Raw genomic sequence first — 17,128 nt, 5'->3', positions numbered from 1 at the left:
TTCTGTGATTTAAGGAATGTAAGAACTAAATTGTCACTGACTAATCCAAATATATTGAAAAATAAAAATACAAGTTCCTATAGATAATTAGATTGAAATTTTAGTTTAGTTTATTGTCACTGACTATATTCAGTAAGCATTTCTTGTCAGTCAAATAGCAGCAATGCAAGTTCAAGTTCTTTTATGTTTCCCATGTAAGTTCCTAATTTACCGATACCTCATTGTTCTCTTGATAAGACAATGACTTAGTTTTCTCATACTTGGGCTTTGACTTGAACAGATTACCCTCAGATTGGAGTGGCAGCCCAGTGAGAATGGCGAAAGCTGACAGAAGACAATTGAGAAAGCAAAGAAGCTGGAAGATGTGTTTTCTATGTAGGAAATTCTAAGTGCAATATGTTCCCTTCTTGGTTATTTAGTTGTATAATTGATTCTTTCTTTTGCTTCAGCTTCGGTGTTGGAATGTACAGTGAAAAGGATCAACAATATCATTTCATGTTCTGATACAAAATATATATATATATATATATATATTAAAGAAATAACAAGAATTACTCCACCATAAAGCTTCAGTATTTGCATCATTATGCTGCCAAATTGTTTCCTTAAAAGAAGTTTAAGAACAACTTGAATTGCTTCACCATTCAAATGAATACCAAGTCCCCACAACTCAACACTCCACTGACCACCAAAGACCGAAAAGATTCAACGCACAAGCCTACTTTACTTTGATATATTATGATAAATGCATTAATAAAACAAGTTGAAAAACGAAATGGAGCTGTCATGAATGGTGTGTTTTTTAACTGGATCATTAATGAGAGGAGGAATGGAGCTGTCGTCATCCGGTCGTCGTCGTCATCCAGGAATGGAGCTATTATCGTCGATTTCCACCAAGGAATGGAGGCTGTCGTCGTCGATTTCCAGTGAGGGAGGAAGGCATCATTGCTATTTCAGAGAGTTGATTTGCGATCGATTTCAGCAAGGAATGGTTGCGATTTCAGACTTCAGAGCGTGAAGTTCATTGAGATTGAGTGGCGATTTGTGTGGGATTTCAGATTTTCAGCATGGTGTTAAAAATTTTTTAGAGGATTTTGCGTAGAGGAAGGAGAAAGTGAGAAATTAGGGATTTTTTCCCCTTTTTAGATGTTGGACTGGTTTTTCAAGCAGTCTGGTTGGACCAGCGGTTCACAATGTTCGCGCGGTTCACACTGTTCGTGCGGTTCATTGGTGGTTCATAGCGGATTATTGAGTAATACCAGGTTTTATATTGATTCAAACCAAACACATGATCGGGTCTTGGTCTAACCACTTAGATCGACCAATCCAGTCCAGTTTTTAAAACCATGGTCTAGTGGTTAGGACCATGGAGCCTTGTGAGTTGTGATGTTATGTTTTACTTCTGTTAATTGACAATATTTAACATAGTTGGTTAAACATCATTATCCATAATCCCACCCTTAAATTTTCGCAAAATACCCTTTTTAACAGACATTAACAGTGATTAAGGATCCGTTTAGTACGACTTATTCAAGCTTAAGGAAAAGGAGCTTATTAGAATAGAGTTTTTATGAAAAATTTTGTTTGTTGTCTGACTAGAAAAATGTAAAAAAGTTTTATAATATTAATTTATCAAACATGGTTTTAATATTCAACAATAGACTAAGAAGAAATTTAAAAGATTGAATAAAAATATTTTTGAAATTTAAACATTTTTAATAAACTTAAAAATAGCTTTTTTATAACCTTATAAGCACTTTTAAAATATAACCACATAATATATAAAAAAAAAAAAAAATTCAAAATTGCTTATATGATTTGGAAAGAAGCTCTTTCGGCCAATAAATATTAAATAAGTCCAGTCAAACAAGCTCCAAAGTCTAAATCAATATGTTTGTAAAATAAGGTTCGATTTGAACCATCCAAACAGTTAACAGTTAAAATTCTTCAAAGCAATTCATGCAGAGGGAAAAGGTCTGTCTCTTGCTGAAAAGAAATTGCAGCAGCACTAGGAAAAGATACCTGACAGCTTTGCAGGCTTCGCAGGAGTTAACATTCTGATGAGGCAGCATTCCCCAAATCCCAATCAAGTAAAATCATACATACAAACTACTTCGTAAATATTTTTTTTTTTTTTTTTTTTTTTTAACAATCTGAGAGTGCATATGACAACTGAGACATAATGTTAAGCGCATAGACAACTACCATCCATTTTTCAGAAATTTCACCTTTCAATATATCCAGACCTGCCTCCAAAACTAGCAAAGAGCATCCCAAGGGTTTCATTTGCCCTTTCAATCTTTGAAAATTCAATCACTTGAATTGTGGCTAAATTTGGAATCATTGGTCATGTATTTACCCATGCAAAAAATTTATGTGAAAAATTACAAAATGAAAATAATGGAAACTATAAAGCAAAGAATAGAGAAGGAAATGCGACAAAAAGGACCTCTTCTACCACAAGACAACCAAAAATGGAGGTTGGAAAAGCTAAAAGGACCTTCCAATGAAATCATAGAGAAATTCAAGCAACTTACTCATGCTAATAAATATCTCACTATTTCTGTATCTAGTATATCAAAGTTATCATTGGTATCATCTTCTTTTTTCTCTTTACGCATGCACAACTTGTTGATCCACCTCTCCATCAATGAGCATCACTGAACTGTGATGGTGCACCATGTACCACCGTCCATTATGAAACTCAAACACATTAGTCATGTTAAATGGTCCTGCGTCGATGTCTATGTAGGTTTTCATTGTAACCCAAGCCATGTCTGTCAGAACCCGAGCCTTTACATCCTGAACCTGAAAATCAACCCCTTGTTCCCAATTAAATGCAAGCTGCCAACTCTGAATCACAGAGTTATACCTGGAAATGAAGAAAAATGAAAAAAACAGATGACCCCCTCCTGTTTAATGTAAACGAAACGTGCGAACAGTAAACTCAATTCAGAAGACAGCAGATGCCAATTTAAAAACTTGAGAGTGCAACTGCAATAACTAGTAACATTTTAACAATTGTTCTACAAAAATAAACTCCTTCATGGACAATATTTTCTTTAGAAGGGGGAAAAAGATCCTTCAGACTACCCAACCAAGTATCTGGAGAAATCCTAACACATCAAAGCACAAGTAATCATGAGTTCAAGCCATGTTATCATACTTTAGAAATTTAAATGTTTTTTCAAGGTATATTCTTTTCATGTTCTAATTTCCCCCAAGAAAGAAAAAAAAAAAAAAAAAAAAGGAGAGAGAGAGAGAGAGAGTTCCCTCTACTACAGCCTCTTATTTCCCAAGCCTACAATTGAATATAATACAACTTGTATAACCTGCGCTTCAATAGTACATTTACTGTGTTTCCCTTTCAACTCATATTAATCACGCATGATAGGCATCACAAACATGATCAAATAAGATGTAAAACTAGTAATCTTTGCAGTGTTATTCTTCCTACTTCATAATGCTTATCAATTTTGGGCAAGATAAAGTGTTCATCTTTTCACTTCATTATTCATTTCTCTATTCAACATCTTTTCCTGCATATGCATGTGCTCATATAAGTCTTTTATATCAGCATCCAACACTCATGAAGCAAATGCTTCTTCACAACCACAATATGCATGTGTATCTTCAAAAGGCTTCTAAAGTTAGAAAGGGTTTAGATAGTGTCACCATTTTCCCCCTATGGTCAACATTTGGAACTCATGCAAATATCCAGTTACACAGGGGAACAAGAGCCAAATATAAAATATATAGCGCATGCATAGATTTAAGTGTATTCCTGGTTTTCATAAATATGGATAGTGACTAATTATATCTACATATCTATTATCATAGATATAATCTGATATCATACATATAGAATGTATCACAAATAGGCTCATCATTCATATCTAGCAATCCAATACAAAAACAATAACACAAGTTATAACTTAACAATTTGCAATTAAAATCATAATTTCTGAAATGAGATTAGAGGCATCATACCCTGAAAAAAGTTCCCCTGAGGCATGAATACACTTCACATAATCTGCATTAAGCCAGAAATGACCCATCGCAGGAAGAGACCTCTCTCTGATGATGTTAAAAAATTCTGCATTAACATTAACAATGGCTCTGGTAGCCGCATAATACGCTTTCCAGCCATGGACCGGCATCACACTATCTTGCTCCAATGTAAAATCCTAAGAAACACAGAGAAAAAGAAAGCTTAAAGGACATCTTCCGAATAATCCTTCCGACAGAAGGAATCTCTGAGAACTTGTTGAAGTGGCTCATGTCTGTTCAAGGCTATTTAGGTGAACTAAGTTAACAATAAAAATACAGAGCATATAAAAGTAAACTGCGGCGATTCAATTGAATTTACATGACATAAAACTTAATTAACAAAGGTGTTGAATGATTAAATTACATTACCTTATGATAAAGAGCTTTCCAAGCATTATCATCATTAGCAGCTTTTCTCATCAACGAATTGGTCATGGAAAGCCGACACAAACTCGGATAATCCAAATAACTGAGCGCGTGCGTTGTAATCTCAGGGACCAACTGCTCCATCATCGACGCGCCGCTCCCACGCTCAACCACAACCGCCGGCGCCGGCGCTACCGGCGTACTTCTCTCTATCTCCAACATATCCGACTCCGCAGATTCCAGATGATTATTTCCGACAACACCGTTGCAGGAACACGAGCAGTTACACGGCTTCTTCTTCGCCGACGCGTCAGCACCAGTCTCGTCCGTTGTTTTCGGAGATTTTGTTGATCGGACGGCGAGGAGAGCGAGGAGTAAACACAAAAGTGTAGAAACCGCGACTACAAAAAATTGAGGCGAGAAAAAAGCAGAGGTGATAATCTCCATTCATAAGACATATGAGCTACGAAGAACATGAAACCCTAGGATGTTGTGTTATTCAAAAGCGCTGGGGAGAAAAAAAAAAACAAAAACAGAGAAGGCACTCGTTGTGTCTCCGCTTTTCTTGTTCTCGTTTTAATGGTTTGTTTCCTGAAAACTCTAAAATTGCTGTGATTACTGTTTTGTTCTTGAGAGTGATTTGCAGAAAGAAAATTAAATTAAAAAAAAAAAAAAAAGAAAAAAAAAAGAGAGGGAGGTTTGTAACTCGTGAGTTGTAACTGACAGAGACGAAACTCGAACGTGTGGGTACTGGGTCAAGCTTAAATAGTCACAATGTTTGAGGATAACTACGTAACTTTGAGAACGACGTCGTTTCTCATAGGAAGAAAAATAAATGTGATTAGGTCATTAGTTGAACTTTGATTAATATTTAATTAATTCTACATTAATCATGATTTATATTTGATTTGTTTCATAAATGGGCATTTAAATAAACCTAATATAATGATTACAAGGGGAATTAATGTTGGCAAAATGAATTTGGTAATCAAGGAGAATTTTCATGAATATGGTAACCGGAGATTGAAAGAGGGAGACAGACAGGAGAAGAGTTGGGCACTGTCCAAGAACAAGAAGAAGCAACATGATTCAAAGACATCATAACCACGAAAAAACACATGCTTCATTTATGTTGTTTAAGGTTTAGTCAAAATCTTGCCAACACAATCCTGTAAACTGAGATTCTCTCAAGATCTCCTTCTGTTTACTATTTTTAACAGTAAATTTACCTTTCAAGTAGCTCGCCAATCTGGGTTCAGGCCGGCAGCTTAGAGCTTTTAATATGGAAGACATTTGCAGCAGCAAACTTTCCGAATTGTCAATCAAAGTCTTCTCCCCAAGCTCAATCGTGGATTCTCTGAATGCGGGCTATTGCTTTGCTTTCTTATCAAGGTGTCGTCAGTATGGAAACGGGTCAAAATTCTTGATTTTGCTTTGCTTTGGGAGAAGAGTAAGACAAAAGGAGAAGGGTTTTTTTTTCCCAAATAAAGAATCATCATTCAAGGACAGATCTTACAAGGCTAATATTATTCCTCTGCTCTTCTCAATTAGCTACATCATGACATTCTTTTCAAGTTCTTTGTAATAATTTAACAATTTTTAAGAGCAACAATGATAATTTGCTTCACTTTACGCATTGAAATTCAAGGCAGTAATCTCCATAAGCATAAAAAGACAATCTGCATTCAGCCAGGATAAACAATTTTCTACGAGTTACAGCAGTCAAGTAGAAGAGCCAAACTTTCATTGATCTCAGAGGGTAAAGAAAAATGAACATTTTCTATAACACCAGGTTTCCTGGTTACAGAGAGGCCGAAGCCAGAAGCCGATGAGGGATCTAATTTTCTAAAGTTAAAAGAGAAGAAGAACTAACTAGAGAGTAAGGTAACAAAAATTGTCATGCTGCTGCTAACAAGCATCAAAACCCAACCTCTATAGGTTCTGCATACTTTATCAGACTGAGATGATCCGAAAAATGTTGATACTCGAGCTGAAACCAGCTTCAGAGTTGCTAGCCCTGCAAAGAAAAGACTCACTGATAGTACAGCAAGTTCTGTACTTTCCAGATTGGCTTGATTGTTTATGATTTTTTCAACATCTAATCTGCAAAACATAGAAAGACAGTAAAAAGGCATACAAAATAAGCTGGTAAGTTTACTATCTAGATAGTGACATATTAAAGTATAGAAGGGATTCTAGGATCCACATAACTGGTTCTAGAGCCATTAAAACATGCATAAGAGTAGTGAAAAATCTATCACAATGCCCAGTTCCGATCTGAAACCTCTCAGATGGAGAACAAAATAAACTATTAGTAGATTCTTGAAAAAAGAAAAAGGAATACACTACTAGTATAAAAAACTGGTTTTCAATTCACTACACGGTCTGTGGTAATCACTTATACCCTCTCTGTAAATAAATAGAATCATGTAAAGAATCCTAGCAAAAGCTGAGATGGTAGAACAAGTATTCGTCATGCCACAGATATTGGAGAAAGAAAGTGAGATGTAAGGCTAATTTTGAGTTTGAATTGAGTGAAACCTTGTTTACATTGAAAATATAAGATGGGACTCACTAATTGAATGGTTCAGAATGAAGCATTGGAGCAAATAAACAATCAAGAAATACAACATTTTCATGTTGTCTGTATGATTGCCAAAAAAAGGCCAGGAAATTTGACAGGATAGATAGCAGCTGCTTTGAAAAAGGTGTACAAGGACTGATGATAAAATACACAATAATTTCTAACCTCAACATACTATTTTCTGTGACCAATGCATTCAATCGAGATGAGATATCAGCTTTCCATGCCTCAAGGTCTGATAATTCTTTTTCCTGAAGAATAAGAAAAGGGATAAAAAAAATTAGGTGCTTTCATCAAAGTTCCTTTATCCAAAGAATATAAAAAGAAAAAGACTCAAAAAGAGGTGGAAAAAATACAGTGACATAGTACCACGGTCTCCTTCCAGTTGATGATATCTTGAAGTTCCACTTTGCTTTTCTCCAAAACCAGTGATATTCTCACTAATTCTTTGTCAAGCTCTGGTAAAACATCTTGTTGTCTTCGATTCAGTTCTTTGATATACTCCTCCAGCACAGATAAATTCTGCTCAAGTGACTTCACCTTCTGCATCAAGATCCTCAGAATAGTGTCACCCGGTATTCTGCCAATTGGTTGTTGTCTTACTTCATTCCCAGGATCAGGAATCTTGATCTTGCTTGAAGGATTTGGCACATTTTTATCAAGTTTTTGTCTATCCTCCATGTTTTCTGCCTGCACATCAGCAGTCTTCACCCCATTCTGAATTTTTCCATTTTTTTTACTGTCAGTTGAACCCACTTCTGGTTTCAAAGAAGGAATTTCAGTCGAGTTGGGCTCTGGTGATTTACTGGGTACACTTCCTTCAGAGGCCACAAAGAGATCTTCCAACATACGCTCAATTGCATCGACACCATATACCTCCACCACACTCAGAGTGCAATAAAATTCTGATCCATAATGACTAAGTAAACTTAATTTCAAGTACCTTGCCCATTTGGGTTCAGGCAGCTTAAAGCTTTGAAGTTGCTTGACATTTGCAGCAATGAACTTTCCCAGTGGTGACCAAACTTCTGTTGGGTAACTCAAACTACCAGACAATTCAAATTCCTTGAAATTAGAAGAATAATGCTCAAAATTTGCAATTTTAACATCATCAACCAAAGTCTCCTCTGCAAGCTCAATCACAACAAACTTCTCTGTCACTGAACAAGGGTTTCTCAGATATTTATCATGATTATTCCCCAATATGTTAGTTGCTCCTTTAGCTTCCTTATTATGTGCTACCACCTTTGCACCCTTCTTTGCAGAAGCATAATTGTATTCTGATCCATCGGGATCAAACCGATGTGTGATGTTAACAAGCTGACTATCCATGCCCCAGCCCTTTTCTTGTTTTGTGATGCTCCGGAACTCATCAAAGTTGAGATAAGTGGTGTGAGGCGATTTTCCATCTGATAACTTCGGTTTACTGGCGTTTCGCTCTTCGTACTTTTGTGCTTCACAAACTAAAGCTGCATAACCTAAAAGCTTCCAAAATACTTCTTCTAGTCTACTTGTTTCAGGAAGAGAGACCTTGTAAGTAGCAAATTCCTTATTATGAATGGAGTTGTTACAGTTTGCTGACATATTAGGTTCTAACAGCATTCCATTTGAATAATTATGGCTTCCATTTGTAAAATGTGGATACACAGAGGCAGATTCACAAAACTTTTCATTGCAGACACTATGACAAGGTGTGCCTTCTTTAGCAGCACTTGAATTCCCTGAAAAAAAACATACAGTACAATACTAGTATTTGAGAACAAAGAAACAATTCAACCAAATAACTCACAAAGTAACACGACAAATTTATTTATCACTTCAGATATCTATGAAAGCAATGCATTTCAGCTCACAAAATGTAAACCATACACTGAATTAAAGAACCGTTATAATCCATGATTATAACAAATAAGACACCATTAAAACAGATTTGGCCATACACAGAACTTAATGGAAAAATTAATATTTTTACGCTTCATAAAAATGAGCGCCATGAATGACCAAGTATTGAAACTTTCTTTATGCTTGAACGAGCGCCATCAAAATTGGGTCCCCATATTTTCTGGTGGTGTCGTTTCCAACAGAGAAATTGAATTGAAACTCAACTAAATTTCTTATGATTATTTAATTAACTGAACTATGCATTAAATGATTTTCTGGCCAGTTTTATTTACCACAATATTAAAGGCTACCCCTTAGTTTTCCAGCCATTAAACAGAATTAGAGAAAAATCCATGAGAGAGAGGAAATGGGTTTACTAGAAATTCATAACAAAACACAAAATGGGCAAGAAAAGATAACAATAATAATAAGAAGAAGAAGCACAATAATTTATCAGAAAGCAAGAGAAAATAAAAAAAATGTACCTGAATTATCATGGCTCAGACCAAGTTTAGAGTAGAACAACAACACAAGAAACCAGAAAGAGACTAATAGGGACAATGAGAACTCAAAGAAGCTTCTTTTGTTTTTGTTGTTATCACAGGAGTTGTAAATGTTTCTGTGTTTGTTGGTTTGACATTTGATGATGGCTTCATTTGAACATAAACCATTTTGAGGTTTCTTCATGTTTCATCCACAAGATCAAGAAGCAGGCAGGAAGCAGCTTATGTTTCATGAAAAAGAGAGAGTGAAGGACTGGCCACATAAATTGGAAACAACGTTTTTTTTTTTTTCTTTTTTTGCCTGATTTCGTGAGTATAGTTTTATGTGAAAATATTTGTGGCTAATGGGAACTTTACTTCCCTGTCTTGCCGGAACTCCTTTGTGCCATGTAGAAACCGCTTACTTCGGGATTGCAGTAAAAAAATAAATAAATAAATCACACTGTCAGAGCCAACCCCACTAGTCCCTTCCTTTGGAAGATTAAGTCAATCTACTAATCTAGGTTATTAAAGAGATAATTCAGTCAAGTTTCAGATTCGGAAAACTTCATATTTCTGTTCAACAAATACCTCATATTTACCCAACAAATTTACCCATCTTTTAAAAGGAACTTGATATTATATTTTTCCCTTTTAATTGGTGAACTGCATTCTAGAACAATAAATAATGTTATGATAAAACAAGTGTACAACATATAACTGTCTCTAAATAGTTTGACAGTTCGCTTGAGACTCTTGAGTGTATTACTCAAAAGATCCTGAGTTCGAATCCCTAATAAAGGGTAACTATTGAAGATCCCAAGAGACTAATTGAGATGCACACAAGCTGGCCTGGATACCCAAAAAAAAAAAAAAAAAAAAATGTACAATATGTAACAACAATGAATTATGAACTCCTATCATACTTCCATCTCATGTAATATCAGCACTACAGATAGCTTGGCTTGATTCAAAGAGAAAAAATAGTAATTTTTTTTATAATTATTTTAGAAACAAAAACAAAAAGATATAAAAAGAATTACAAAATCTATGACATTAATGTGTCAAGGTTGTTGGGATCCATGAATGAAGCAGAATCTAACTCTTTGACAGGCGTTGGCCTTTGGAATGATTTGGCAGGGCATATTGAGTAGTCCTTTGTTCTTGTTTGATGAAAGGAAGGGTTCCTGGACTTTCCTCCTCCAAAAGATGACTTAGTGGTGTTTGTGGAGGGTAATTATTCAAAATAAAGTCAATTTCTTCTCCACTGATTTCTTTCTGATTAAGAAGAACCTGCAATGCAACTCCAAACAATCACATTAGTAAATTAAATTACTCAGAATACTCACTTTTTCTTTTCTTTTAACATCAAAAGTATAAAGGCTAAGAATACCTTCACAGCTTTAAGCAATGCTGCATGGTGCCTCCGAAGCATAGATACTGTCCTTCCATACATTTCATGCAATAACTCTTCGGTTCTTCGTGCAACATCATCATCCATATCGAAGTTGATTGGGGGTTCAATAAGATCATAGTCATCATAAAGTGATCCTTCAAAGTCCAGCCGTGGGCCCACAAATTTAACGTTCTTTCTCCACGGCGGCGGCTCTCCATGTACAACCATTGGATTCTCTAAATTCCATCTGTTGAAAGAGAAGAAAGACCAGATATTAACGTTTCTCTCAAAAACAACCACCTAATCAGTTTGCAGTTGAAAAGGCACTAACATGGTTAAAATTTTGCGTGCCAGCCAAGATGCATCTGCAAGGTAGTTAACCGATGCCCTTGATGTGTCCTGTCCATATATAACCTCTTCTGCAGCCCTTCCTCCGAGTAAAACCTTTAAAGACATGAACTTAAATCAAACACTAAGACATAATAAGCAAAAGAACTAGCAGAACCACACTAGTCAGCCAGAAGTTCACACCTGCAGACGATGTAGCAACTGTGGTCGACGCTCAAACATGTATGATTCATCATCAAGCCGATGAAATATTAATTGTGATAGTGTCTGTACATAACACATGATATGCATTACCAAAGATAACAAGTGACAAAACACTTAACAAAGCAAAATCTAATAGTAAGGCAGCAGAGCCACACAACAAGAGAACTTCTCTAGAGACCTTAAGTAATTCTTAATGGTTTATTGTAGTTACATTTGATTACATTGCATCACCAATGGTGCAGATTTAACTAACGTAAAGGGTCATTCCACCTGATAAATCCATATCTAGTGATAGGTATCCTTTACCTAATCGGCAAGCATGGTGTGTTTTTGGCCAAATTTTAGGTGGGACCGGGCAATGTCCTCAACATATAATAGTTGTTCAAGTTTAAATACTAATGTTGTGTCCTTACCTATGCTCTTAGGTCAAGTGGCTACTTATGACAATAAAAGCATCCAAAGACTTTATGAAAGAAAAAGAGGATGAAACATATAAGGAAACTGGAAGAGGACCTGACCACGGGGCACAATTGAAATGCGATCACAACATTCAACTTCCGCATTTTCGTATCGCCTTAGCAGATGAGAAGTCATGGCAAGTCCCATTTCCGTAGTAGCTCTACGACATTGTCCCTGATGACCTAAGTCTAGACCAATACGTTTGGGTCCCACTGTAAGTCGGTCAACTGCATCATCCATGTCTGACTGAAGAATGGAGTCATGCCCTTTCCTTACTGCCACAAGAGCAGCCTCCTGGACCAGCTGAGCCAACCTTGCTCCTGTCCATCCTGAAAACAAGAAACATGATTCAGAAATTGCAATAATAAATTCAGTAAAACCCAAGAGTTAAAGCATACCAGGTAAGTTTTTGGCAAATGAAGATAAATCGACAGAATCTGACATTTTCACTTTGCTTGCATGAATTTTCAGAATTTCGGTTCTCCCTTTTGCATTTGGAGGGCGGATTCTTATCTACAGTACAAAAGCCATTGCAACAATCAACAGCTGAATACCATTGAACGAAGTTATAGCAGTTTGTTAGCTAGAACAATGCATCAAACAGGCCCCAGTGAAAAGATATGAAATATGCACATATTGTCAATTAGTCAGCTTATTTCTTGACAAATTATCATTGAACATGACAGATATTTCTCAAAAATCATCATTGGACATGACAGATCTGACCAAGTTCAACAGCCCGAGGAGTAGGAAAAATCAACTTTTTTTTTTCTTTATCTGCTAAAACCACTATGACTGTGTTTGTTTCGTTTTTTTCAAAATACTCTATTCTTATCTTTAAAAAAATGCATGTTTGTTTCCCTATTCTCAAAATCATATCCTATAATATTTAACCATTTTAAACCCCCATAGGTTTGTTAATTTAACTAAACACCCCCAACAAAAAAGTTTTATAAATGGATAAAAACACCCCCACCCACCCACATTTGTTAGATTCTAGAAAGTACCATCGAAATCTGGCGTAATGGCGCACTACTAGCTGGATCTAGCGGGTAATGCGTTGATCTGGCTTTTTCTGGCCAGATCTTTGGCCACATTTGACCGTAATTATATGGCCGTCGTTGACCGTCAATGACAACCATATCTTTGGCCGTCGTTGATGGCCAAATCCGTGGTGGATCTGGCCGAAAAAGGCCATAACGGCACACGACCGGCCAGATCTGGCTGGTCGTGCGCAATGAAATAAGATTCCAGCCAGATTCCGGCGGTGGTGGCCAGAATATAACAACTGTGGATGGGAGGGGGTGTTTTTGTCAATTTATAAACATTTTATTATTGGGGGTGTTTAGCTAAATTAACAAACCTAGGGGTTTTTTTTGCTAATTTTCAAATCCTACCTTATAATAATAACCCAACTCAACTTAACAATAATATTTCAAAAATACTACTCAAAATAATAAAACAATACACCTTATGTTGCTCAGCTAGTTATGTCTCTAGATTCAGTGATAAAGACAAACCTTTCGATCAAAACGACCTGGTCGAAGAAGTGCAGGATCTAGCAAATCCCTACGATTTGTTGCAGCTAAGAAAATAACGCCTTTACCAGTATCAAACCCATCAAGCTCTATCAAGAGTTGATTCAATGTTGTTTCCCTCTCTTGGGTGGCTGCATTATACAAGTGGTCCGTAGTTTCCTTGAAAATCCCTTGACGCCTGATCATGCAAAAACAATCATTCAAAGTATTCACATACAAACTGGTGCAGAGCAAAACAGTTCATAAACAGTGATCAAATCATATAGCAGCCGCTTTTTAGGACAGAGTAGAATCAAACATGGTGGCACATAATGAAATTCTAAGATCTACCAAGTGAAGAGGAGGAATTCAGTACAAGTGACAACAAGAACCCCATACCTAGTAGCCAATGCATCGATTTCATCAATGAATATAACAGATGGTTTGTTTACCTGCACAGAGCAGCATCTAATAAAATAAATAAATAACTTTTTTATCATAACTTGGAAACTTATACAATTATATCAATATAGCCAACTAAGTTGGGTGTCCTTAAAAGTCCAAACACTTCCAAAGCCACAATTGAAATCAACAAGAAGCCAGGTAGCAATCAAATCAAGAATGAGCAGTTTAATCACCTTAGCTCTCTTAAATAGATCCCTGATACGAGCAGAACCAACACCAACTAAGACTTCAACAAACTCAGATCCAGCCATTTGGTAAAATGGAACCCCAGCCTCACCAGCTATGGCTTTGGCAACTAAGGTCTGGAAAAGCATTAGTATTCAGTTTGTGTTAGGAAAAGCTCATCCACATTGTTTGAAAAATTGGATAACACATAAAACAAACCTTGCCACAACCAGGAGGACCCTCCAGTAGAACCCCATGTGGGGGCTTTATCCCCATTTTATCAAAAAGTTCGGGATTCTTCAAGTACCTCACCAACTAATCAGCAGAAAATGAAAGAAATAGATAAATTTCGATTAATTACAATTAGTAGAGTTTAGGAGTATAGTTCAAAATCCGAAAAAAAAAAACCTCCATAAATTGAATATCAATTTGAAATTAACTAAAATGTCTTCTGAGAAATAACTGACAAGAAACTATTAATTAAGAAATTAACAGCATTAAAGGAACAATATGTGCTATGGAATTGACAAAAAGATAATTATACTCTTGTACTAGTCTCAAACAACAAAACTATGATAAAATAAATTATTAACTGTTAACAGTCTCACACTTTCAAGCTTTCTGAAAAGATGGAACTACAATGTAACCAGAAAATGCTCAATACTTGCAAAAACATACAATTTTTTGTGATGTAGAGTAACAGTTGACTACTGGTTCACCATCTTCTATTTAACTCCTTTAATAAAACGATTTCCTATTAAGGAAAAGAAACAAAAGCACCACCATTAGAAGAGAAAAAATAGGGGTAACAATACCTCCTGAAGTTCCTCAACTGCTTCATCAATCCCTGCTACATCGCTAAACTTAACTCCTGTTGAGCCCTGAAAGAACAGCATTGCAGAATGTAAACAAATTGCACTTCAGACCGTATTAAAATTATAAATATGGGCAAATGAGTCATCATAAGATACTAACATCAACACGAGCTTCTGCTTTAGACCGTGAAAAATCAATCCCTTGCCATAGATCCTGCAAAATGTAGACATAATATAATGCATTCCCTTGTCAAACAAACAAAGAGCACAGAACCTGTCATTCTTGATACATGGCATACAACTGATGCAAGATTTAATTGCAAACTTAATAATATTTACCCATTTCCTGAAATTCTTAGGTCTTCTTGAAAGTGTAAAACGGACTAGGAGAACCATGGTCAAAAGAACAAGTATGATTGGTTTAAGCATCTCAAGGCTGGCAGAAACACCACCATAAGAGTACAAATCAGATAACCTAGTGAAAATTCCTCCTTCACTGGAAAGATCAAAAAGATTTTCCTGTACTCTCTCTAAGATTCTAGAGATCAAACCAAGAAAAAGATTAACAAATGGCTTCACTATAGGCCATACAACATATACAGTTGTCGCAAAGATGAAACTGGTTGCAGCAAAGACTGCCGAAGCAAGGAATCCTCCAACAACTGCTGCTGCAGCAGCTATGATAGCTGTCACCATTCCAAGCTCCACCATCATTCTGCTAGATATGGATGATGCAACTGGATGTGGGTATTCTGGCAATTTTCCCACCCAAGACTGCAGCACAAAATACAAACAGAGAAGAAGACATATCTAATCAGAAGAAAAGGATCTGCCAACTCTGTCAACAACATGTTTTAATACCTACGCTAATATGAGCAAACAGATCATCGACAGAATATCTAGCCTTTACTAAAGGTAACAGAATATAAACTATCATCAAATGACATCAAAGTCAATCAAACTTGACAGTTATTAAAATTAAATGATTAAAAAAAAAAAAAAAAATTATTCAAAAATATTAAGTTGATTGAAAATTTGAAATTGTGACCTGCAACCATAGTACCTTAAGTCTATTATAAATTTTGTCAACTAAAACCAAGCATGAAACTTCTGTGACTCTACTTCTAATTTAAAACATATACAAAACTATTACTATCAAACTTCCAGCTTTCTTAGTTATTTATAAGCAGAAATAGAGTAAGACTTAAGCAATAAAATCAAACGGATTTAAAGAATGATCACCGTCATGCGCCTCTCTATTTCATATTGTGGACCCTTGTACTCCTCCAGAAGCGCTTGAACTTCATTTTCATCCAGCCTCATTGCCCTACAAACACATAAAAACACTGAAACCACATAAAAACACCACAAAACCAAAACGCAAAAACTAATTATCATCCAATCAATTTTACCATTTGGTTCTTTGCAAGCTCTTATCACCAGGAATCTCTTTCAAATCTACAACAAAATCCCTATATCCATTTGCATAAGCTACTCCACCAACCTCTTTGGAAGTTAGCAACCTGACCTTATCACACTTCATGTACTTCCTAAAATCCTCAATAATCATTTTTGGTAAATCCTCCACATTCTTATTAAATTCCTCCTCCTCCGATAACTCAGCCCCGAAAACTTGCTCAGGCACATATAGCTTCCCTTTATATTCCCTCAAAATATCCTTCAAGTAAACATTTTCACTCTCATTTTTATTTCCACTCTCCTTCTCTGGTTTTACTCTCAAATTCAGCTTTTCTGCTAAACTTCGGAGAATACCCAGGTCATTTTTTTTACTCAAATTCTCTTTTTCTTTCAAAGTATACAACCTTTGGCCAATTAGATACTTGGGTTCTAACTGGCTAGGATTTTCCTTCAAAACCCTAGACACAAAATCTTCTCCGGCAGGTTTGCTAGTATCACCCGATTGAGATGATTCACACAGAACTGTAAATGATCTATTAAGAAAATGGGTTCTTGACTGAGATTTTCGAGCGAATCTCAAGGGTTTACAATTTCGGGGGATTGATTTTGTGTAGTTGCAGGGTTTATGAACATTAATCCTGAATGAAATGAGAGTGTCAATGGTGGTCATTTTCTTGAGGTAAATGGCAGATTAAGGTTTACTCAACTAAGGTTTAAGATGAGCTGTGTAAGAAATGTGAGAATTTGTCATCATTTTTCTATGGAAATTTGAAAAACAGGGTTTTATATTTAAGAAATCAGGGTTTTTGTTGAATTGAAATGAAAGCAGAATGAGAAAGAATGGAGCTTGGAGCGACTGCAGAGGGGTTTTTTATTTCTCAGTTTTATATCAAAACCGATGTTTTGGCGGTTCGGGTTTGTGACTTGTAAAATGAGCACTTGGTCAGTTGGTCTGGTTTCTTTCTAAAATTTGGGTC

The 17,128-nt window shown here is 36.0% G+C and overlaps 3 protein-coding genes across 6 annotated transcripts; all 3 read right to left on the bottom strand.

Moving 5' to 3' along the window:
• Positions 1 to 1,842: 1,842 nt before the first annotated feature.
• On the bottom strand, positions 1,843 to 5,157 carry LOC116139424 (F-box protein SKIP8-like). 2 transcript variants are annotated; one of them, XR_004129452.1, is made up of 4 exons: positions 4,420 to 5,157; positions 3,991 to 4,187; positions 2,538 to 2,872; positions 1,843 to 2,328 (listed from the first exon to the last, which is right to left on the bottom strand). XR_004129452.1 is itself a non-coding variant. In XM_031425099.1 (3 exons), exons 1-3 carry the CDS (start codon positions 4,861 to 4,863, stop codon positions 2,614 to 2,616), a joined length of 900 nt encoding a protein of 299 aa, XP_031280959.1. In that variant the 5' UTR covers positions 4,864 to 5,157; the 3' UTR covers positions 2,435 to 2,613. The 2 variants fall into 2 exon arrangements, 1 of the variants encoding a protein (XP_031280959.1); XM_031425099.1 differs by lacking the exon at positions 1,843 to 2,328 and having other exon boundaries at positions 2,435 to 2,872.
• Positions 5,158 to 5,652: 495 nt separating this feature from the next.
• Positions 5,653 to 9,652, bottom strand: LOC116139384 (SUN domain-containing protein 5). 3 transcript variants are annotated; one of them, XM_031425063.1, is made up of 4 exons: positions 9,367 to 9,652; positions 7,370 to 8,721; positions 7,166 to 7,251; positions 5,653 to 6,519 (listed from the first exon to the last, which is right to left on the bottom strand). In XM_031425063.1, exons 1-4 carry the CDS (start codon positions 9,566 to 9,568, stop codon positions 6,285 to 6,287), a joined length of 1,875 nt encoding a protein of 624 aa, XP_031280923.1. In that variant the 5' UTR covers positions 9,569 to 9,652; the 3' UTR covers positions 5,653 to 6,284. The 3 variants fall into 3 exon arrangements, with proteins under 3 accessions (XP_031280923.1, XP_031280925.1, XP_031280924.1); XM_031425065.1 differs by having other exon boundaries at positions 6,431 to 6,519; positions 7,176 to 7,251; XM_031425064.1 differs by lacking the exon at positions 5,653 to 6,519 and adding an exon at positions 6,628 to 6,693.
• A 601-nt stretch (positions 9,653 to 10,253) lies between these two features.
• Positions 10,254 to 17,041, bottom strand: LOC116139391 (probable inactive ATP-dependent zinc metalloprotease FTSHI 1, chloroplastic). The gene is made up of 15 exons (XM_031425071.1): positions 16,145 to 17,041; positions 15,975 to 16,059; positions 15,072 to 15,506; positions 14,893 to 14,946; positions 14,733 to 14,798; positions 14,137 to 14,232; positions 13,926 to 14,054; positions 13,687 to 13,739; positions 13,291 to 13,486; positions 12,169 to 12,283; positions 11,825 to 12,099; positions 11,291 to 11,374; positions 11,091 to 11,203; positions 10,757 to 11,006; positions 10,254 to 10,656 (listed from the first exon to the last, which is right to left on the bottom strand). The coding sequence occupies exons 1-15, from the start codon at positions 16,819 to 16,821 to the stop codon at positions 10,462 to 10,464; spliced, it is 2,823 nt and encodes a 940-aa protein (XP_031280931.1). The 5' UTR covers positions 16,822 to 17,041; the 3' UTR covers positions 10,254 to 10,461.
• Between the last annotated feature and the right edge of the window lie 87 nt (positions 17,042 to 17,128).

The sequence above is a fragment of the Pistacia vera genome, unplaced genomic scaffold (assembly GCF_008641045.1).
Source record: "Pistacia vera cultivar Batoury unplaced genomic scaffold, PisVer_v2 Contig350, whole genome shotgun sequence".
NCBI lineage: Eukaryota > Viridiplantae > Streptophyta > Magnoliopsida > Sapindales > Anacardiaceae > Pistacia > Pistacia vera.
Note: the sequence above shows the minus strand (reverse complement) of the source record. Positions and strands in the feature narration are given on the sequence as shown.

Coding starts and splice junctions, on each gene's coding strand:
- LOC116139391 (XM_031425071.1), bottom strand. CDS start 16,821: ATGACCACCATTGACACTCTCATTTCATTCAGGATTAATGTTCATAAA. Junction 14,799..14,892: donor AAGCAGAAGCTCGTGTTGAT/GTTAGTATCTTA, acceptor CTGTTCTTTCAG/GGCTCAACAGGAGTTAAGTT. Junction 11,375..11,824: donor CAATTGTGCCCCGTGGTCAG/GTCCTCTTCCAG, acceptor TGTTATGTACAG/ACACTATCACAATTAATATT.
- LOC116139384 (XM_031425063.1), bottom strand. CDS start 9,568: ATGAAGAAACCTCAAAATGGTTTATGTTCAAATGAAGCCATCATCAAA. Junction 7,252..7,369: donor TCAACTGGAAGGAGACCGTG/GTACTATGTCAC, acceptor CTTATTCTTCAG/GAAAAAGAATTATCAGACCT. Junction 6,520..7,165: donor ACAGAAAATAGTATGTTGAG/GTTAGAAATTAT, acceptor TATGTTTTGCAG/ATTAGATGTTGAAAAAATCA.
- LOC116139424 (XM_031425099.1), bottom strand. CDS start 4,863: ATGGAGATTATCACCTCTGCTTTTTTCTCGCCTCAATTTTTTGTAGTC. Junction 4,188..4,419: donor GGAAAGCTCTTTATCATAAG/GTAATGTAATTT, acceptor TGTGTTTCTTAG/GATTTTACATTGGAGCAAGA. Junction 2,873..3,990: donor TCAGGGGAACTTTTTTCAGG/GTATGATGCCTC, acceptor CTTCATTTCCAG/GTATAACTCTGTGATTCAGA.